The 23801-nt window shown below is 43.1% G+C and overlaps 1 protein-coding gene across 2 annotated transcripts in view; it reads right to left on the reverse strand.

Annotated features, from left to right (window-relative positions):
• The window catches only part of ZFYVE16 (zinc finger FYVE-type containing 16), a 52258-nt gene extending 29728 nt beyond the window's left edge, over nucleotides 1-22530 (reverse strand). For both annotated transcript variants that reach the window (XM_029059402.2, XM_029059392.2), the window contains exons 1-3: nucleotides 22363-22530; nucleotides 3850-3958; nucleotides 1453-3638 (exon numbers count right to left, since the gene is read on the reverse strand). In XM_029059402.2, coding sequence (XP_028915235.1) covers nucleotides 1453-3638; nucleotides 3850-3919 — 2256 coding nt within the window. In that variant the 5' untranslated portion in view covers nucleotides 3920-3958; nucleotides 22363-22530. The remainder of the gene's footprint in view (nucleotides 1-1452; nucleotides 3639-3849; nucleotides 3959-22362) is intronic.
• Nucleotides 22531-23801: the final 1271 nt, after the last annotated feature.

A 23801-nucleotide genomic window follows, 5' to 3' on the forward strand; every position in this document is an offset into this window, starting at 1 on the left:
AATAATGATAATTTGGTATTTATTAAGCGCTTACCATGTGCCAAGCACTGTTCTAAGCACTGGGTAGATACAAGATAAACAGGTTGTCCCACGTGGGACTCACAGTTTTAATCCCTATTTTCCAGATGAGGTAACTGAGGCACAGAGAAGTGAAGTGACTTTCCCAAAGTCACACAGCTGATAAGTGGCAGAGTCGGAATTAGAACCCATGACCTCTGACTCCCAAGCCCGTGCTCTTTCCACTGAGCCATGCTGCTTCTCCTCTGACTCCCAAATTTCTGCTCTTTCCGCTAGGCCCCATTGCTTCGGTTACCACCAATATGGCTACTTAAAGTTTTGCCAGACAGACTGGGGCTACTTGGGCAACTGGAGCTATTTTGCATTTAGTGGCTAAACTGCTATCCCTAAAACAATTATGGCAATTTGTTTATTCCTCCTAATCCTGCCAAACACTCTGCCAAGTGTCAGACTGATCATCCTCCTCCTGATGCTCCACTGTACACAAAGTGCTCAGCCAGACCTCAGGCTGTTTCAGCCCTGGAAAATGTTACTGTTTCAATTACGCAACAGGAATGGATGACTAACTCCTCTGCTCTATTGAGAATGGGGTAAATTCCTGGGTAGGATGAAACTCGTTTGGAAAAGAAATTGGGGGAGATTAAAAGATTCCATCTGTGTATTCTACACTACAAGGCAAGTCTCAGTTCCTGGATATATAGGGTCAGGGCTTTTTAAATTAACTGTAAGCCCCTTGAGGGCAGGAATCATTTCTATCTACTCTATTGTACTGTACTCTCCCCAGTGCTTAAGTGCTCAATAAATACCATTAATTTATTTCAACTGTTTAAAATTGATACACTATCCAAATATATATTTTGCCTATTACCCTATATTACCTTCAGTAGATTCCCTTGCTCTTCTCACAATGCAAAGTTAGAAACCTATCAGGCAATATATGCTGTTTGACCACTCATTGTTATGTAATCATTATATGGAAAAATCTGATTTATGGTATTTGTGACGCACTTAATGTGTGCCAGGCATTGTACAAAGTTGTTAGGGTAGATATAAGATAATCATGATGCACACAGTCCACGTCCCAGATAAGGCTGTCTTAATCCCCATTTTACAGGTGAGGTTACTGAGGCAGAGAGAAATCAAATGACTTGTCCAAGGTCACAGAGCAGGTATGTGGCACAGCTAGGATTAGAACCCGGGTGCCCTGACTCCCAGACCCATGCTCTTCCCACTAGGCCACAATGTTTCACAATGATTAACCACAGTGACTGCTTCCTTTTCCTTTCTTCTTTAAATCCAGTTTCAGGTAGGTGGGGAGTGATTGATAACATTTAGGGTTTTAGGTTGTTAGAGGGAGGCGCGGGGCAATGTGGAAGGAGAGGGAAAGTGACTTCACTGAAACTGTTCTCTAAAGTAATAAAAAAAGGTACTTACTTTCCCACATGCTCGACAATGGTGACGTCTTTTTGTAAAAGTAAACTTGACTTGGCAGTTCATACAATTTGGTGCTTCTGAATCAGGAACCCAGGAAGGCTGCTTGTGTCCCAGAACCATCCCTTCTTTACAAGTTCTTTCAGCTAAAGAAACTGATTCTGTGCTTGTCGAAAAGCTATTCTCTCCATTTCCCAAGTTATTTTCTAGGTCAGCAGGGATAGAGGTGCAGCTCATGTTAGGATCAATTCTAGCTTCTCCAGGACGGACTGTTGGGGCAGTGGAATTCACTAGCTGGTCATCAGCTTCTGTCCTATTTTGTGCTTTTAGTTTGTTTGACTCCTTTGGAGTAATAGTTATTGAAGGAAGGTTAGACAATTGTTTAGGCCTCGCCCCTCCAGCATGTATAGTTTGACCATTGATGCTAGAGGCTGAAAGTTCATTAGCAACTTCTGCAATGTTATCAGATGCGTCTTTTTGAATCAAAATTGTGCTTTGTTCGCCTGAAAACAGACCTTCGCTTTCCGATTCACCTTGTGCATCAATTGTTTCACCACTCCTCGTAATGTCACAAGTCTCTTCATCTTCACTTCTTAAAGACGCATTAGCAGTTTCTTCAACTGATGGCTCTTTAATATTTATTTCATTCATTTGAGATTCCAGATCGCCAACATCTTCTAAAGACTTTCTAGTCGGGGTCTGAAGATTCTGCTCCGTGAGAAAGGCGTCAAGCTCAGCATCGCTAATTAGGGCTTGGTCTTTTATGGCATCATCAATATTAAAGTCTTCTAAAACCTGACTGATAATATCCTTACTTGATAAAGTATCATTTTCATGATGGTCATTAAATAAAGGGGAGACACAACCAGAAGGCTCCAAAGAGTCTGCAGCAACAGGAAGATTGGTATGGCATGGGGAAAACTCAGTTGTGCTAACCAATTGGTCATGATCCGCCACCCTGTCTATCACCTTTTCAACCTTTTCCTCAGCTCTATTTGCACATTCTTTCAGCTCAGAGGGTTCAGTCACTGTGAATAAATCCCCATGAAGACCACCACTTTTTGGTATATCTTTGTGTACAGTCTCATCTTCTACAATACCATCTTCTTGCCCAATTTGAGAAACACAATCACCTTGGGCTTTAGTTTCAATTAATGACCCACACAAAGACATAGATATTGGAAGACACGACAACGATGACTGAACATCACCACAGGCACCATTTTGCAACATATTATTGTTATTTGTAAGAACTAAGGTGCGTGAGTTTTCTTCTGTGGATTCTTCCTTTAAAGGGGATAAAAAGCAATCAGGTAATCTAATATTTCTGTCAGGAGGATATAACTCTTTACTTTTTGGGAGGTCACAAGGCACACCACTCACAACGCTTTCTTTCAAATCTGTTGTATCTGTCTTCCCCGTGTGTACTTCCTGTCTTAAACAACCATTATCTTTTAACAATTCACAAGGCAACTTCTTGGGTATGGTGTCATCTTTGGAATTAAGTGTTTTTGAGTTCTGCTGTGTCAAAGCAGAGTTAAGGCCAGCAATTTGTTCTAAGTTATGTATTTTGTTTTCCCTTAAATTTCCTGCTATCTTGTGATCACTTGAGTCCAAAAATGCAGTATCCAAATGATTACATGATTTGAAATCCAACTTTCTGGCTGCCAAGTGTTCTATGTTTTGTAACGGGGAGTGGTCACCATTCTGTTTCTCAATAGCAGCATTACAACCATCATCTTCCAATGATGTGCAAATGGTAGATGGAAGGGAAGATAAATCCAAACCTATCAGAGAATCCTTACCAGACTGGAAATCATCTGGCCGCAATGCCTGACTATCTTCATGACTACTTTTGGCAAGAACCAAATTACCTGTGTCACTGACAAGATCACAGACAGGTATACTACATCGCCCTTGACTAGAAGGCTGAATTTCAACTGAAGAACCACCATCCACCGCAGAAAGAAGATCAAGTCCTGTTACATTTTTTTCATTTTGCACAGAGGAGCTCACTCCCTCGAGATTCTTTCCATTTGCTGCCGTCTGATTTGTAATAAAAATTGCTTGTGATGACAAACAATTGCTAAGGTGCTGTTGAATCTTAGGTGCAAGTGAAGCTGGTTGAGAAGGTGGCAATTCTGAAGAATCTGAACATGAAGCTTCTTTTTGATAGTGCTCATGCTCACCTATTTAAAGTGGATACAAAAAGGTCAGTACTTTAATTTTTTTCATTTTAATCCCAATGCAAAATATTAAAGAGAAAAGCAGCATCCTTCAGCTAAAAACAGACAAAGAACATTTTCCAAGTTTTTTAAAGTTAACTGCTTTTCCTAGTTATTTTTCTAACCATTTCTAAATAGTCTCATTTTACCCCAAGAGCATGTGAAATTAACAAACCTGTATTCTTTTCAAAGTCATCAAGCACCTTGTCCAAATCACAGACTGCTGCTTTAAAATAACTATCCATCCTAATGTGGGGTTTTATGAGAATTTAGCCCTTTGATACCTGCAAAATAAGATGTGCAATGTTTTATTTGTTTAAAGAGAGTCAAAGCAGTATTTAAAACAACAACAAAAAATACAACAAATTTCCCCCACGGAAGCATTATTTTAACAAGTTATTTTCAGAATGTTGATAATTTTCTTAAAAGTTATAACTATATCAATTTCATTCTTAAGCCATCTCATCAGTGTTACTCCAAACTGTACTCTCACTGGGCTTTGGTCTCATCTTTCTCACCGCTAACCTCTGACTCCATCCCCTATTAGGATGTTTTCCATGATTAATCTCTCATCTCCCCACCTTATTTTCCCTTTTTATGCACTTCCATTTCACTTGAATCAATCATATTTACTGAGCATTTACTGTGCACAGGGCACTCTACTGAGCGCTTGGGAGAGCACAATACAATAGAATTAGCAGACATGTTCCCGGCCCATAACGAGCTTAGACACTGAGGTACTTACATAAATAAAAAAATAAATAAATTGTGGTATTTGTTAAGCGCTTACTATGTGCAAAGCACTGTTCTAAGCGCTGGGGAATACAAAGTGATCAGTTTGTCCCATGTGGGGCTCACAGTTTTAATCCCCATTTGACAGATGAGGTAACTGAGGCACAGAGAAGTTAAGTGACTTGCCCAAGGTCACACAGCTGACTAGCCCACCCGACCCACTGCATTTCTGTACATATATCTGTATTCTTTTGCTTCCCTCTACCTGTAATTTCGTTTAGTGTCCATCTTCCCAATAGTCTGTACTTTGAGGGCAGAGATCATGTCTACTAACACTTCTGCATTCTCCCATGAGCTTAGTTTGATGCTGTGCCAGAGTAAGCACTCAATAACTACTGTTGACTGATTGAAAAAGCATCAAATGGCAAAACCACATCACGAGAGTGAAATGCTAAAACAGTAAGTTCACCCCCACTGAGGCAATGCTTTTCAAAGTACGGCTTACTTAGGAGGACATATGAGGAGCCTGGGTGAAACCAAATAGGACATACCCAGGAAAAGAGAACAGAAGAAACACTGTATGAAATAGTCCCAGTGTGGTAACGTATCTGTGGGAGATAACTGAACTAGATCAACTAGTTTGGCATGGGACAATCAGGCAAAAGGTTGCTGTCCACGAGCAAAGGCTTCAAGAAAGATCAAAATATCAAGACACAAATTCAAAAACAGTTTTAGGTACTGCCACCGTCTAATAATAGTAATTACTAGGTGCTTACTATGTTTGAAGCACTGGGGTAGATACAAAGAGAACACAATCCCCATCTCACATGGGGCACACAGACTAAGAAAGAAAGAGAAGAGGCATTTTATTCCCATATTACAGATGAGGAAACTGAAGAATGGAGATGTTAATAGAGTAAAGTGACTTGCCCACAGTCACACAGCAGGCAAGTTCCAGAGCTGGGACTAGAAACCGGGTCTCCTGACTTCCAGTCCTGGGTTTTCTCCATTAGGCAATGCTACCTCACAGAGCATCAGCACAGCAAAGGACAATCTTTATGGACAGAGCAGAACGGACTGTTGCATAAGGATCTTGTCAGCAGCATCACCGTCAAATACTACGAGCCGTATACCTATAAGTCCACATCTATATGAACCTACATAGATTTAAGACTTACAACTCTGTACTGGGTTCTACTTTATGATCCTCCCAGTAATACACAGAAAAAATCAATCCATCCAGCAGTGGTATTTATTGAGCACTCAGTAAGTGCAGAGCCCAGTACTAAGTGCTTGGGAGAGTACAATACAACAGAGTTGGTAGAGTGCAGAGTTTGTGATTCCTTTTAGTTCATGGTGTCACTCTCCACTGTAAACTCATCCCTCTGGACTGTAAGCTCATTCTAGGCAGGAAATGTGTCTATTGTTATATTGTACTCTCCTAACCACTTAGTATAGTGCTTTATACACAGGAAGCGCTCAAATACTACAAGAATGAATAAATGCCCACCTGGGGCTTTAGTACAAACTCTCAGTACTCTTAAATCATCAAATAAAACATGCAATCCAGGCAAACATACATTCCCCATACCATACTGCCTGGCTCGGATTGAGTATTTTGGAAATAAGTTCTCTGAACAGCAATAAAATCATTATGGTGGAACACCTGGAATAGCAGGGCTTTTTTAAAGGCCATATCTCAAAAAAAAAATTATTGTTTCACCAAGATCTCACTGCTCAGTATCGATTTAAATTAAATCAGGGCAGTGGCTTAGAGAGCCTCCTACCCCTCTACCACTGAGACTCCCAGCCGCCCCCTCTCCACCTGGGAGGGTGAGGAACCGCGGCAACACAAGGCAGTCTCAACTTTCAGGGCATTGGGAAGATTGTGACTATCAATCAGTCAATGGTATTTATTGAGCACTTATTGTGTATGGAGCACTGTACTAAGCACTTGGGAGAATATAACTGCTGCCACTCCTCATGGGCAGGGAATGTATCTACCTACACTGTAGTGTTATGCTCTCCCAAGTTCTTAGTACAGTGCTCTGCATACAGGAAGCACTTAAATACCACCGATTGATTGACTGACTGCAGCATTGCTGTGACTGTTGGACTGTGAGCTGCAAAGAGCCCCAAATTCTGCCCCTCTAACCGTAAGACCCTCTACTTCATGTTGAATAGATCATCTCTCTTGTGTTTTTGTTTCATCCATCCTTACGGGTCTATCACCCATCTCCTCTCCCCTCCCTTATTTTCAGATTGTGAATCCCTTGAGGATTGGGACTGTAATTTGCACCTGTGTATTTTTTCCCAACACTTGATACAATGCTCTGGACACAGTAAATTAATCAGTGGTATTTACTGAGCACAAAGGATTTTATTATTAACCTCTTGGGAGAGTACAAGAGAACTCATAGACATATTTTCTGCCCACAGTAAATGCTTAATAACCACAATTACCGCTACTGCTTATAAACAAAAAGCTTCTGAATTTTATTTCCAAATTACCTGAGCCATCCAGCCTCAAATCAATGGAATTTACTGAGCGCTTACTGTGTGCAGAGCAGTGTACTTAACGTTTGGGAGGGTGCAATGCAACAGAGTTGGTAGACACTTTCCCTGTCCCCACTGAGCTCTTGTCCTATAGGGAAATGATTAAATCTGGATAACTTCTGTAATTTAAGATACCTTTTTGTGTCGGTAGGTGGGAATTTCTCACAAATGTAAATGATAATTCATTATGGATAGAGATGACCCCTTCCGATATTCACACTTGCTGGTCAAATAAGTCCCTTGGACTGAGTACATATGAATATCTACTGAGGGGAGACTTCCCTGCTAAGGAATTCAATGAATGTCCTATTCTTCATATGAAGATTAAGTGAGGCTCTTACTTAGAAGAAATAGTACGGTGCTATCCCTTGACTGGTCCCAGGGCCTCAATTTAAAATGACATGGTTTTTCTTCATGATCTCACTTTCCTATAGCATTTGGTGTTGAAGTTAAAAAAAAAAAAAAAAAAGACATTGCTTTTGTACTGACTTATGAGATAGGCAGAAACTAATATTGTGGGGAAGATTTAATAAAGTTTTGTAACTCATTTTTTAAACAGTACAAATATAACAGCACAATTAAAAATTCTTTAAAAAAGCAACAGGTGCTTTTAGAAGGAGCCTTGGGGGAAAAAATGAAGGTCCTATAAGCTCATGTGAAAAAAAGCCCAGGATTCCTTATCAATATATTGATCAATTGTATTTGAGTGCTTACTATGTGCTGAATGCTGTTCTAAACATTTGGGAGAGTACAGGAGAATTAGCAGATATGTCACCTGCTCATAATGAGCTCGTCATATCCAGAACAATGAAAATTACAACAGAGTTTTGCTAGGTTGGTCTCATGCAGAGGATGGATTAAAATATCAAAATGATGAGCTGAAGTGCAAGTGAAAGGACATCTTTGAAGAATAGGGAAAATTCTTCCCAAAAGGCCTATATGTCTTGATGAAACACGAGGCAGCGTGGGAAGAAACAGATGTGTGCAGTTTCGTAAAGTTGATCATGGTGCAATATTAGTTTTGGGGAATTGAGGGGATTTCCGCAATTTAGAACTATTTTAGAAGGTAACGAATAAAACAGCTGTTCTCATCACAGACAGAAGGGCGGCCTGCAGGTGTCAAACAATACTATCTAATGAGCTCTCACTCTGTGCAGAGCACTGTACTAAAGCTCTTGGGAAAGTACAATACAAAACCACAAAACCGTTGGCAGATGTGATCCCTGCCCACAGGGAGCTTAAAGTCTACACAGGGAGACAGATTTTAAAAGAGATTGTTCACAGCCCATCAGCAGGAGCTTTACCTGGTCCCTCCTGTGTCAGCAGTGTGCAGCTAACTGATCAACTGAGTTTCCGGGGTTTTACCCATATTAATTCTGCCATAGTTGATCAATCAAGTTATTGTAACTGGGCCAAAGAAAAACCAAACAACAAAAACCGCTGATACTTCAGCTATTGCCAATCGATTAGACATGCATTTTGGAATATGATATCTGAAAGGTTCAGTCATTTTTTAATGCATCACAACTTATTTTTCCCTTCACCCCTGCTTTTAATGCATCACAACTTATTTTTCCTTTCACCCACCCCTGTTTCAGAATTAAAAATTTATTTGAGTAACTGGTAATCATGGTTAGGTTTTAAGTATTTCTGGGAAGAATCTTTATACCAATATTCAATTCACCTCAAAAAATCAAGATGTGGACACTCTTAAATTTTGGTTTTAGCACTAAGAGTCATTGGACTCTAAATGACAACTGAAAATAGCCATAACAGTTACACTGCTACCAAAGTAACTTTATTCGTTCCTCATCAGCATTTACTGCACAGAGCATTGTGCCGAGATCTTGGCAACACAGAATAAAAGTAAAAGATTATGGTTCCCGACCTCAAGCAGTTTACAAATAAGAATACACAAACTGAACCAAACTGCAAGCTTTTTGACACCAACCTATCATTTATCCATTTACATCAAACTGCAAATGCTAAAAAGGAACACCAACACACAAGAAACACATGTCGTGCAGATGGATGTGAATCATCCAAATCAAAGCTAAAATTAAATCCAACTTCTTAAAAGTTAAAGAAGGTTTTGATGGGGTTTTTTTTGGGGGGGGCGGTTTTACATTATAATGTCACTTAGGAATGTTGCAAACTTTGCCACGTTTCCCTATTTCATCTAAATGAAACTCTGGTGAGTTGCTGATAGCCTGGGGATAGGAATTAATACCTTTTAAACAATTTCAAGGCTTCTCTATTTTAAAAATATCAACATGCATATAAGTTACTGGGGAAAAAGTAAACTGGATGGGGAAATATTTCCAGTTTGTATTTCATGGAGAAATCATAAATGTTTTGAATTTAATGGCTTTTGGAAACATATTCAAAGTATCCCTTAACATTTCATTACGAAAAGAAATTAGCTTTCTAAATGCATTCAAGATTAAGTTAGGCAGGAGTCCCAAATGTTTCTTTAAACTAATAACGATGCTGCTGGCTTCTGCAGAACACTGCGGTCATGAAGTGGATAAATGAGCTATCCTTATATAAGCTGGCTTCAATCAATCAGGGGTATTTATTAAGCACTTTCTATGTATTACGTGCTTCTGAGAGCAAAACACAGCAAGTATACATAATCCAGGACTTCAAGGAGGTAACAGACTACTGGGGGGAGATACACAGTAAAATAAATTTTAGGTAGGGGAAGCAATGGAATGATATATACATGATGCTGTGGGGAGGGGAAGTGAGTACCTAAATATTTAGGGGGTATGGATGCAAGTGCAATAAGGAGGGAAAGTAAGTTGAAGAAAGGTGACTTTAGTAGGGCTTCGAAGATGGGGAGAGTGGTGGTCTGTCAGATACGAAGGGGGAAGGAGCTCCAGGCAGGAGAGACGGTATAAGCTCTTCACTATTGGCTTCAAAGCTCTCCATCCCCTTGCCCCTCCCACCTCACCTCCCTTCTCTCCTTCTCCAGCCCAGCCCGCACACTCCGGTCCTCTGCCGCTAACCTCCTCACTGGGCCTCGTTCTCTCCTGTCCCACTGTCGACTCCTGCCCCACGTCCTCCTTCTGGCCTGGAATGCCCTCTCTCCTCACATCCGCCAAACTAACTCTCTTCCCCTCTTCAAAGCCCTACTGAGGGCTCACCTCCACCAGGAGGCCTTCCCAGACTGAGCTCCCCCTTTTCCTCCGCTCCTCCTCCCCTCCCCATCGCTCCTACTCCCCTCTGCATCGCTCCTACTCCCTCCCTCTGCTCTACTCCTTCCCCTCCCCATAGCCCTTGTGTATATTTGTACATATTTCTTACTCTATTTTATTAATGATGTGTATATATCTATAATTCTATTTATCTATTCTGATGGTATCAAAGCCTGTCTACTCGCTTTGTTGTCTATCTCCCCCTTCTAGACTGTGAGCCCATTGTTGTATAGAGATTGTCTCTATTGTCAAATTGTACTTTCCAAGCACTTAGTACAGTGCTCTGCTCAGAGTAAGCGCTCAATAAATATGACTGAATGAATGAAATAAGCAAGGAGTCAAGAGTGAGAGAGATGAGAGTGAGGCACAGTGAGTAGGTTGTTGTAAGAGGCACCAAGTGTGGGGGTTAGGTTGTATGGGAGAATGAGAAGGTGGTAGCAGGGAAAGACCTGATTGGGTGCCTTAAAGTTGCTGGTCAGGGACTTCTTTATGATGCAGAAACAGATGGGCAACCACTGGAAGTTACTGAGGAGTGGAGACGTGAACAGAATGATTTTGGAAAAATGACTTGGGTAGCCAAGTGAAATATGGACTACCAGCAAGGAGGAGGCTGATGCAGTAGTTGAAATGGAATATGACCATCGTGGTAAGTCATTTGAATGGTGGAGAAAGGGTTGGATTCTGGAGATGTGAAGAATAAGAACTGACAGGATTTGGTAAATGATTGAATATGCAGGTGAAGGAGAGATGTCATTATCCATGACCAAAGTTAGGGCCTTCTAAGACAAAGGAGGATGGTGGTATTGTTAAGAGAGATGGGAAAGTTGGGGGAGGAGTAGGTTTGAGTGGATCAGATGTCAGTCTGAGGTACCAGCAGGATATCCAAGTGCTCTCTCAAGCATCTAGAATAGTGTTCTACACAGCACTCAGTAAATACCACTGATTGATTGCCACACACAATCTTACATACTTTCAAGATAGAACACAACTTCCTATATCCAAGAGGATTGATGAATTACATATAACAATAGGAATACAGTAACACTTTTAGCAAGAAACAGGGATCAAATGTCAACCATAGAATATCATAAAAATGACTATGAAAAAAGGAGATAAAGGATATAATTGGCACATACATGATTTTGTTTACTACGTGCCACCCACCATGCTGAGCATTTGGGTAAAGGAGATAATCATATCAAACAATCTCTGTTCCACTAAGGGTTCAAAAGTTTAGATGGAGTATAAGGCAATTGTTTCCAAACAGAATTTCCAAGGGTAAATGAAATAAGTATAATTAAGAGAGGCAGCATGGCTTAATAGATAGAACACAGGGCTGAAAGTCAGAGAGATGTGGGTTCTAATCCCATCTCATCTACCTGTCTGTTGGGTGACCTTGGGCAAGACACAACTTCTCTATGGCGCAGTTATCTCATCTGTAAAATGGGGATTAAGACTGTGAGACCCATGTCAAACTGGGACTGCGTCCAACCTGACTAGTCTTGCATCTACCTCAGTGTTTAATAAAGGGCCTGGCACATAATAAGCACTTAAATATTATGTAAGTACTAGGAAGGAAAATTCTGCAGACTTTTTCTTGGTACAACAAGGGAAACTTGGAAAAAAGAATCAAAGTCTTCTGTGCTTCAAAAGTCTACTGTCATCAAGTAACCTGAACACATATAACAGGATCACCAACCAGGCCCTATCTCAGATCCGAAGGGTTTGCCTGTTTTGAGTATTGTCAGGAAACAGAACCTGTTCCTCAGGTGACAAGGCTGACATTTAGTAAAGGATTTTATGACTCTCCATTGCTAAAAAAAAATAAAATTGTGGCTGGATTTCTCATATAATATTAATAATGTCAGTGCTCAGAAAATCATAATATAGTTCCAAGTCACAGAATAATCTTACAGGCATGGTTTTTGCAACACTAAGTAAAGGAAAAACTAAGGAACATCATCTCAACATTGTTTAAAGTAATATAAATCAAGTATCTAATACCTTCGACAGGCCCAAACTATGGCAATTACTCAGCAGATTTAGCATCTGAAAGAAACTAAGATCACAGGATTGCAAGGCTGATCCTGCTGATTGTGTTTTTCTGATCTCATCCACTTCCTAATCATCAGCAGCAGACCTTATCACTGATTTGGTCACATATCTTCCAAGTGGCCTTCCCTGATTAAGCTTCTTCTTCCTGGCTCACTCTCCCTTCTGCATCATCTATGCACTTAGATCTGTGACTTTTGTGTATTTAATATCTCCCTCACAGCACTTTTGTACATATCTTTAAATTAGATATTATAAATGTATTTGTATTGTCTGTCTCCCCCCCTAGACTAAGCTTATGATGGACAGTGAAGACTAAGCTCATTATGGACAGTGAATACATCTGCTAATTTTGCAGTACTGTACTCTCCCAAGTGTTTGGTACAGTGTTCTGCATATAATAAGTATTAAAATAGCACTGACTGGTCCAGTTTTAGTCAATCTGTTTGAATCAGTCATGCGTGAATAGAGAACTCAGAGCCAGTGCTGGGGATGGCAAGATTGCTGGGGATGGCAAGATCAAGACCAGTTCTACCTGGATAATCCTAGAAAAGCAATTACATCTCACCACTGGAGACAGAGATGAAAGTCATTACTGCATTCTACTTTGTGCCTACTGTATATCAAACTACACTTAGTCGATTTGAAATTTAACTTCCCCAGGAGACAAAGACTATGACTAATTCCCACTTAGACATTTTCTCCCAGCACTCAGTATAGAGTTCTGCACCAAATGAGTATTTAATACTATTACTAGTACCAAAAAAAGCCTTTCTGCAAAACTAGCAGCCTAAGTCAGACATCAACATGGCACCTCTACTTGGCAGGCATTTAGCTTTAAATCTTGATGCCATCTAGTGAATTTGCATCTAATAAGAGCTCAATAAGTACTACTGATTGGGACCTTTTGAAAATAACATATAATTTCTGGACTAGCTGAGGGAAAAAAAGGTGCAGACGTTGCTATTCAGACTTCCTAGATGAGACCTGAGGGGTTTGGTTACTGACGGTCGCACTGACGGATCAACTAGCATTGAGGAGAACGCAAAGAGTCGAGTAGACATGCAGTCCACAAGGAAAAAGTGCAATCGGTGAATCGGTGCCAATTCTTGAACACAGCTGTAAACCAGAACACACGCTAAATGTTGCCAGCATGGAGGAACACAAGCTTCGAAGTTTTAACCACACGGAGCACACACACCAACATTGTTTATGGCAATATAGGCAATTATATCTTCCACAGTGATTTGATCTGGAAATACCACTGAGATGACTGAAGTCAAAAGGTTAGAGACAATCAATAATTAAAACCAGGACATTTGTTTGCTAGGGGAAATTCAGAAATATATTTTCATAGACAAAAATATAGGTAACAGTATACATAAAACAATATTTGGGCAGAATTTATGGCTTACAAGTACAAGTAAATTGCATGAATCTCCTCTAGTAAAGTCATTATCCTCAAGGTAATGTCTACAGCAGATATTAAATTCCCTGGTCTTAAGCAATTTTGTGGTAGCCTTTCTATTACTCTTGCACAATATTCACAATCTTTAATATATACATTATGAATTTCAATGCACGAGTGGAAATGTTGTACCATTAGGAGACTGAGCTGAACAACTGGAAAACCTGGAATGTAACACTCAGAAAAATACCTGTTTCATACTTCAGAAATGAGTCTGTTAGAAAATCTAACGACTATAATTTCTAGAGGTTGAGGAAAACTAATAGAGTCTAGGCAATAAAAGAGGAGAAAGAGTTAAAAAAAACCACACACAGAGTTCACTCCAGTTCTATGCAAACACTTGGTCCAAACAGAAACAACCCTAGCATAACAACCATCAACCACTAATCTTTAGACTGTTAACAAATCGAGTTTATGGAATGTCACATTACAAATTCAAGAACACTTTTTAGTTCCAGCTAAGTAATCAATGCCTGCAAGTAGCTTGCATAGATTACCAAAAAAAGTTAAAGAATTTATAAGAGAAAAATCGCTAGAAAAAACATTGCCACTTCATTTCTCACTACATTCTTTCAGAATCTACCCAGAGGCTGTTTCTTTATGCTCACTGTGGGCAGGGAACCCATCAGCCAATTCTATTGTATCATAGTCTCCCAAGTACTTAGTACAGTGCTCTGTACATCATAAGCACTTAATATATAACACCGATAAAGATCTTCAGATACAAACTGGTAGTATGTAAGCTACCTACTAACCTAGCTGGTTTCTTTTTAAAAAGGCGCAAAACCAAAGGCAATCCTTTTAATAGCCCTTTCAGCGCCATGAATGCTAAAACTGGGGTAAACGTCCCTCCCTTCTCATTTTTATTCAGTAGTTCAGTATTATTAAGCATTAATCAAGTAGTGGTATTTACTGAGTGTTTACTGTGTGCAGAGCACTGTGCTAAGCACTTAGGAGAGCAGAACACAAGAGCATTGGTACGTACACAAATTCCTTGCCCACAAGAAGCTCATAGCCTAAAGGAGACAAAGAGACAGACAAAATTATTTTTATTATTAAAAGGCTAACTATACAGTAAGTATTGTGCATCTTAAAGATGCTTAAAAACCTGCTGGTTTCCTAGGTCCTGGAAAACTACCTACAAGTGATATAAAAAGGGAATATAGGCCAGCCATTAAGATCAAACTGACGGATATCTATCATCTTTGTATTACCACCTATGAGGCACAAAACCATAACTCCCCCACCACTGTGTCAGAATGTAATTCTTTCCTTTTTACATTCTACATTCTTAAAGTCCAAGAATGGTCCCAGAAGACTTCCCCCAACTGCGTTTTTATTATTAAGGCAGTAAAAGTCAACCAACTGGATTTAAGAGCTTTCTGCAGAGCACTGTACTAGGCGCTTGGTAAGTGCAATATAAGAGGGTTGGGAGACACGATCCATGACCACAAAGAGTTTACAGTCTATGGGGGAGACATTAAAATATGTTACAGAATGAGGAAATACTAGACTATAAGGATATTTACTTAAGTGCTGTGGGACTGGACCTAATTACCCCTATCACGCTTATCTTCTTGGGCCCCTGCACTGATTTACAGCACATATCACAAACTCTACTCCTTGAAAGAGAAAAGATTTTCTAAGTTCAATACTAATCTTTGACATAGTAATATCTGTGGAATACAAGACTTCCCATCCCCAAAATGGATATTAAGCTCTCTGCTACCACAGGACTTAGCAGCTGACTCAAAGAGTGAGGTAATGCTCTAGACATTCCATTTTGTTAGTGGAGAATTTGTTTACGAAAGACACAGTTTGGACAATATCTTCTCTAAAAATACTGCTGGCAAGTTAGAGAGGAATTTCTAACACTGCAGTGGGAACTCCCTGAGGAAAAATGTATTACTTCCAGGCTACGGCTAAAAAATCATATTGGTTCTTTTCAAAGTTTGGTCTAATGAAAAAGAATTTTTCAAGGCAAATGATGGCTGTCCAAAGCAAGCAAAGGAAATATCCTTTTTACTTATCCCACTCCTCTCCTCCCACCTCAGGATCCCCCACCGGTCTCAGTTACGGGTAGGAGAGGGAAGCAGAGGCATACGCGTTCCTTTCCTAGCTTGGGCAGTGGCTAGGGAATGGAAGACAATCTGCTACAAAACTCACCTGTGCCAGACAGCAGTGACATGGGAGAGAGTCGAGGGCAGAGACTCACTTTACTGCGTGAAAGAAGGCAATGGCAAACCACTTCCAGATTTTTCACCAAGAAAACTCTGGATCCACTACCAGAACCATTGTAGATGGAGGTGGGGCGTTCTGGGAGAGATGTGTCCGTGGAGTCGCTATGGGTCGGAAACGGCTTGACGGCTTAAGACAAGACAGGACTCCTCTCCAACTACACCCCAGGGGGTACACTTCACTCCTCTAAAGGTAACATAATCCACGAGTTTCGTTCTCACCACTAACCTCTTGCTCACACCCTCCCTTCTCTCTGGAACTCCCTCCTTCACATCTGACAAACCATCGCTCTCCCTATCTTCAGGCCCTTCTGAAATGACATCACGTCCAGGGAGCCTTTCCACATCACGCGAGCACATGGGCTCTCACCTCCAACCCCACTAAACACACACAAATATATATTTATACTCCGTTGGACACGTCATTTATTTTACTTTTTTGTCTCCCAGGCAGATTGTAAACTCCTGGTGGGCAGGGCTCTTGTCTACTAACAGTCGTACTCTGCCATTCATGTGCAGGCCTCTGCATGTAGTAAGCACATAATACTATTACTACCATTCCCAGGAGCTTGATACTGTAAGCACTCAACAAACACTACTGATGGTTGAATTTTTTCCCCTCACTTCAAGTTTGTGAAATCCTTTAGCAATTGTCAAGTACAGAGATGATTAATAAGAGCTGATAACTTTCAATTTCATTGTATGGCAAACTACAGGACAGTTGCATCACGAATGGTCAAAAACACTGGTCATTTGTCCAATTAATGCAATTAAGTCCATTTATTTTGCTGCCACAGATTCACACGCCTTGTCATTAGTCAATAATCATATATGTCTCTATCCATCATCCAAAAGCTGCCCTCAGAAATACAAATAACCAAATTAATCAAGTTGTACTCGACCAAATGTTTACTTAGTACAGTGGTCTGCTTACGGTAGATGCTTAAGACGCTGAGAAGCAGCACAGCACAGTGGAAAGAGCACGGGATGTGGCGTCAGAGGTCATGGGTTTGAATCTCACCCCTGCCACTTATCAGCTGCGTGACTGTGGGCAAGTCACTTAACTTCTCTGTGCCTGAGTTACCTCATCTGTACAATGGGGATTAAGACTGTGAGCCTCACGTGGGACAACCTGATTACCCTGTATCTATGCTTAGAACAGTGCTCGGCACATAGTAAGCGCTTAAAATACCAACATTATTAAGAAATATTAGATTGGCATTATGTAAACTGCACTGCTAGCTATTCTATAGTGCAAAGAGAATTGATTTTCATTACTACTTTTTAGGAACTACTGCACATTGCTACTTTAGGCTACTTCCCTCCTCAAGCATAAGAACAGAGAAAGTATATTTGCTACTAGTCCATAACACGTCAGCTCTATCCAAAGCCAGAACCAGTCTTTTCTTCTGCCTTCCTTTTTGCCATTTTATTACTCAGACCTCTGGTGGGCTGAGTCGGAGAGGGAGATAAACATCAAAATTGTAAACTGAGCTTGCTCTTGGTAAGCAGCTCTGGTGTAAGGACTTTTTTTTTTCCTACTATGCTCGCTAGGGCGTAGGACCACTGAGATTGATTTTTCTGTGGAAGCTTTAATTCATTTGTGCCTTATCCATCAACCATTACCACCAATAACCAAGAGTTAACTTTTTAAAAATTATGGACCTATCGATTGATCACTTTTGGTAAAGAGTCATCAGACATTACAAAGACAGTTTAACCCAAAAGCTCTCATTATAGCTACAACCTTAGTTCAGGCCCTGTTCATCGCTAAACAAACTGTTCAACAGTTGTATGCCTCAGTTTCCCCATCTGGGGATGAACCACCACTTGAGGATGAACTGTAAAGCAATGGGCATATATGATATGCAAAAATAAGTTTTAGCAATATTTTGTCTAAGAAATCTGTGGTTTTCAAATATTGTATACTGCAAATTAAAATGGAAACTACATGATCAATTTTCATGAAAAATTCAATAAAAAACTTCTCCAACCCCTCCTTAGAAATGCACTACTTTCAAGAAACAGGGTGAAACATGAGAACTGCTTTGAGAGAGAAAATTAACTGAATCCAAATGAATTGTTGTTGTTTGAAAAATTTTTATGCGAAGTATTTTACACTACCAGAACGAATGCAGATGGAGGTGGGCCTTTCTGGGAGAGATGTGTCCCTGGATTCGCTATGGATCGGAGACGACTCGACAGCATAAAAGACGAGACAAGTTTTTACAACCATTTATTAGTTTTCCTAACAGTACTGCCAGGCAGACTGTTAAATTTTAAGAGGAAACTGAAGAATAATAATAATAATTATGGTATTGGAAAAGCACTTCTTCTGGGCCAAGCAGATCCTACAGGGGGCTCACAGTCTAAACAGAAGAATGGGTATCGAATCCCCATTTTGCAGAAGAAGGAACTGAGGCACAGAGAAGTTAAGAGACTTACAAAAGGTCACGAGCCAGGATGAGAACCCAGGTCCTCTGACACCCATGCCTGAGCTCTTTCCACTAAGCCACACTGCTTCTCGTCAAGGTTGGTGGACCACAAAGATTTGCTGACCATCTCCCAATCACAACAGTTGAGTGAAGTTAGGAGCAGAACTTTGAAAATGTAATCGGATTTCACGGAAATAATGTCTGTGTCCAAAACTAAAAGAAATGATGGAATGGGAAGGGAAAAATTGTGCTTTTCATTATAGTGATTATCTTTAAAACTAATCTACTCAGACTTTGTCAGGCACCCAGCTCAGAACCAAATGCAAAAAAAAATAATATTTTTCCTATCATTTTATCCAGAGTCCTCTCCCACGACTCAAATGCAGAAAAGGGATTTGCCACAGCAAAGGAGAGACAGCTAACTAGGACAAACTTCTGAAACTAAAATAAACTTCCTGATATTAACCTATTGTAATTCGGTTCAATCCACTTTATTCATATTCTGTTGTTAATGCTTATATCTCTGTCTTCCCTCATCTCCTTTACATTTGCAATTTGTGTCTTTCTGTCTCCCCCAATCTGCATGTAAACTTTGAGAGTACAGACAGGGTTTTCTTTTTATGGAATGCTCCCAAGCACCTAGGTACAAGGAACTACAGAGTAAATGCTCAATAAATCCTGGTGTTAATGGCATGTGCACTGTTTTGGGTTAGGCTGATTGCAATCAAAGCAGGAGGCAGCCCTCCTTGGGCATATTAATCAGTGACGACAGCATGCAGATACATCGGCAATAACTTCAAACCCGCATTTAAAGCGCATATACAAAATTTTAAAGCTGCCAGGAGAGTAAATGTAAGCAAAAGAGGATTTACCCTGCTTCTCCCAAGGCAAGCAAAACTGCTCTCTGAGGAACAGCTTGGGGTTGTGGAAGTAGGGGGTCGGGGGCAGCAAAAAGAGGAATCATTATTTCGGTTCCAAGATGAACTGCTCAGAAGCATGGGAGACACCATAAAGTCGCTGACTGCGGCCCTGTCTGGTTCTTTCTTCTTTTAATCCTGGGCTTAAGGCTACCAACATGTTCTATGTACCACAGCCACGTGAAGGTTAAGGCTTTACAAGAACTTTATGATTGGGAAATCGGGAAAGGGCGGTGGGTATCGAGACCCACACTTGGAGGTAGGGCGGTAATGTTCAAGACCCAAAGCAAGTGCCAGCTTACTATGTTGCCCAGCACTATATTAAGCGCTTGGGTGGATACAAGCTAATCAGGTTGGACCCAGTCCCTGACCCACAGTGGGAGTCACAGTTTCATTTCCCATCTTCCAGATGAGGGACTGAGGCCCAGATAATAATAATTATGGTATTTGTTAAGCACTTACCAAGTGCCCGGCACTGTACTAAGTGCTTGGGTGGATAGAAGCGAATCGGGTTGGAACCAGTCCCTGGCCCACAGTAAGGCTCACAGTCTCGATCCTCATTTTCCAGATGAGGAAACTGAGGCCCAGAGAATAATTACTATTATTATGGCATTAAAGCACTTACTAAGTGCCAGGCCCTGTACTAAGCGCTTGGGTGGATACAAGCTAATCGGGTTGGACCCCAGCCACTGGCCCACAGTCTTGATCCTCATTTTCCAGATGAGGGAAGTGAGAAGCAAAGTCACACAGCAGACGTGGCAGAGGTGGGATTGGAACCCATGACCTTCTGACTCCCAGTCCTGTGGCTCTAGACACTAGGCCACGCTGCCCTTCCCCTCGGTGGCCCTGGTTCCTTCCAGGGGGGCCAAGTACCGTTCAGGAAAGGGAGGCAGCTGTGGCCAAGGAGAAGGCCCGAGTTCTCTCTGCCAGAAACGTGGCCACTTGGGTGAAGAGATGCCTTGGTTTCCCCTGGCTGGCAGGGCTACCGGAAAGGGGCATGGGCCAAGATGTTAATAATAATAATAACAATAGTAATAATAATAATAAAGTTGTTATTTGTTAAGCACTTACTATGTGCAGAGCACTATTCTAAGTGCTGGGGTAGATACAGGGTAAGTAGATACAGGGTAATCAGGTTGTCCCACGTGAGGCTCGGTCTTAATTCCTATTTTACTGATGAGGTAACTAAGGCACAGAGAAGTTAAATGACTTGCCCACAATCACACAGCTGACAAGTGGCAGAGCCGGCATTCAAACCCATGACCTCTGACTCCTAAGCCCAGGCTCTTTCCACTGAGCCACACTGCTTCTTTCGTTGGCACCGGGGCGGCAGGGGGGACGGAGATGTGCCAGGCCCTCCTTTTCCCTCTGCCCCTCCCCAGTCCCCCAACTCTCTCCTTCTGCTCTTCACCTTTCCCCTCCCCACACCACTTTTGCATATTTGCATATATTATTATATTTTATTTTACTAATGATGTGTAGATATCTATGATTTTACTGATCTATCTCAGGAATGATCCCTCAGAGCTCACCTCCTCCAGGAGGCCTTCCCAGGCTGAGCCCTCCCTTTCCCTCTGCTCCTCCTCCTTCCCCCTCCTCCCTCTGCTCTCCCCCTTTCCCCTCAGCACTTGTGCCTATTTGCATCTATTATTGATTACTCCATTATATTAATGATGTGTCAATACCTATGATTCTATTTATCGTGATGATATTGACGCCAGGCTATTTGTCTTTGTCGTGTGTCTCTCCCTTCTAGACTGTGAGCCTGTCGTTGCGCGGGGATTGTCTCTGTTGCCCAACTGTCCATCCCAAACGCTTAGTCCAGGGTTCTGCACATAGTAAGCGCTCAATAAATACGACTGAAAGGATGAATTGACGCCTGACTACTTGTTTTGCTTTGCTGTCCGTCTCCCCCTTCGAGACTGCGAGCCCGTTGTTGGGCAGGGATGGTCTCTGTTCCCAAATTGTCCTTTCCAAGCGCTCAGTCCAGTGTTGTGCACATAGTAAGTGCTCAATAAATACAACTGAACGAATTGACACCTACTTGTTCTGCTTTGCTGTCCGTCTCCCCCTTCGAGACTGTGAGCCTGTTGTTGGGCAGGGATGGTCTCTGTTGCCAAATTGTCCTTTCCAAGCGCTTAGGACAGTGCTCTGCACATAGTAAGCGCTCAATAAATACGACTGAAAGGATGAATTGACGCCTGACTACTTGTTTTGCTTTGCTGTCCGTCTCCCCCTTCGAGACAGCGAGCCTGTTGTTGGGCAGGGATGGTCTCTGTTGCCAAATTGTCCTTTCCAAGTGCTTAGGACAGTGCTCTGCACATAGTAAGCGCTCAATAAATACGACTGAAAGGATGAATTGACGCCTGACTACTTGTTTTGCTTTGCTGTCCGTCTCCCCCTTCGCGACTGTGAGCCTGTTGTTGGGCAGGGATGGTCTCTGTTGCCAAATTGTCCTTTCCAAGTGCTTAGGACAGTGCTCTGCACATAGTAAGCGCTCAATAAATACGACTGAAAGGATGAATTGACGCCTGACTACTTGTTTTGCTTTGCTGTCCGTCTCCCCCTTCGAGACAGCGAGCCTGTTGTTGGGCAGGGATGGTCTCTATTCCCAAATTGTCCTTTCCAAGCGCTCAGTCCAGTGTTGTGCACATAGTAAGTGCTCAATAAATACAACTGAACGAATTAATTGACACCTGACTACTTGTTCTGCTTTGCTGTCCGTTTCCCCCTTCGAGACTGCGAGCCCGTTGTTGGGCAGGGATGGTCTCTGTTCCCAAATTGTCTTTTCCAAGCGCTCAGTCCAGTGTTGTGCACATAGTAAGGGCTCAGGAAATACGACTAAATGAATGAAGGGGCAGCGAGAGGAGGCTGAGGGGCGGCCGGGCCCTGCCCTCCTCCCTGGGTCTCTCTCCGTGCGAGGGAGATGAAGAGATGATGATAATAACAGATGATGACGATGGCTTGTGTTAGGCAATTAGTAGGGGGTCAAGCACTGTTCTAAGCGCTGGGGGCGCGGGCCGCATCCGTGGGTAAATTCGGCCCCTCAGGAAAGGGGGACGGACCGGGGGCCGCCGGAGGGGCTTCTTACCTCCGCCGCAGCCTCAGTGGAGTCGGTTGGACTTGGCGTTCCCGCCCCTGGGGAAGGGGGACGGAGGGAGGGAGCCAGCCGGTCCTCAGCGAGCGCCGAGCCTGAGGGGACGGACGGCGGACGGGCGCCGCCGACGGAGTCGCTGCCCTCCACAGCGCACACTGCCGGCTGCGCATGCGCCCCCTCCCCCCTTCTCCCTCCTCCTCCTCCTGCTTCTCCTCCTCCCCCCCCCCGCTGCTCCTCCGGCGCCTGCGCAAATCTAGCTCCGCGCGCCCGTGGGGCTCGAGGCGCCGCCGAGGGAGCCGCTGCCCTCCACAGCGCACACTGCCGGCTGCGCATGCGCCCCTCCACCCTTCTCCCTCCTCCTCCCCCCCCCCCCCCGCTGCTCCTCCGGCGCCTGCGCAAATCTAGCTCCGCGCGCCCGTGGGGCTCGAGGCGCCGCCGAGGGAGCCGCTGCCCTCCACAGCGCACACTGCCGGCTGCGCATGCGCCCCCTTCACCCTTCTCCTCCTCCTCCCTCCTCCTCCTCCTCCTCCTCCTCCTCCTCCTCCTCCCCCCCCGCTGCTCCTCCGGCGCCTGCGCAAATCTAGCTCCGCGCGCCCTTGGGGCTCGAGGCGCCGCCGAGGGAGTCGCTGCCCTCCACTGAGCACGCTGCCGGCTGCGCATGCGCCATGCCCCGCCCCACCTCCCTCCTCCTCCTGCCCCCCCCCACCTCCGGCGCCTGCGCAAATTTGGCGCCGCCGAGAGTCGCGGCCTTCCACAGCGTCCGCTACCGGCTGCGCATGCGCCACGGCCCGCCTCCTTCTCCCTCCTCCTCTCCCCCTTCTCCCTCCTCTTTCCCCCTCCCCCCACAGCCTCCGGCGCCGGCGCAACTTTGGCACCGCCCTCCACAGCGCACACTGCTGAGTGCGCATGCGCTACGGCCCGCCCCCCTCTCCCTCATCCCCCCTCCCCACCTCCGGCGCCTGCGCAAATTTGGCGCCGCCGAGAGTCGCTGCCCTCCATAGCGCACACTGCCGGCTGCGCATGCGCCACGGCTCGCCCCCTTCTCCCTCCCCCTCCCGCTGCTCCTCCGGCGCCTGCGCAAATCTAGCAAATCTGAGTCCATTCACTCAGCCCTTCAATCATTCATTCATTCATTCAATATTTATTGAGCGCTTTCGATGTGCATTCATTCATTCAATAGTATTTATTGAGCGCTTACTATGTGCAGAGCACTGGACTAAGCGCAACAGAGAGAGACCATCCCTGCCCAATAATGGGCTCACAGTCTAAATGATAGACATCCATAGCATCAAAATAATAATAATAATAATAATAATAATGTTGGTGTTTGTTAAGCGCTTACTATGTGCAGAGCACTGTTCTAAGCGCTGGGGTAGACATAGGGGAATCAGGTTGTCCCACATGGGGCTCACAGTCTTAATCCCCATTTTACA

The sequence above is a fragment of the Ornithorhynchus anatinus genome, chromosome 1, assembly GCF_004115215.2.
Source record: "Ornithorhynchus anatinus isolate Pmale09 chromosome 1, mOrnAna1.pri.v4, whole genome shotgun sequence".
NCBI lineage: Eukaryota > Metazoa > Chordata > Mammalia > Monotremata > Ornithorhynchidae > Ornithorhynchus > Ornithorhynchus anatinus.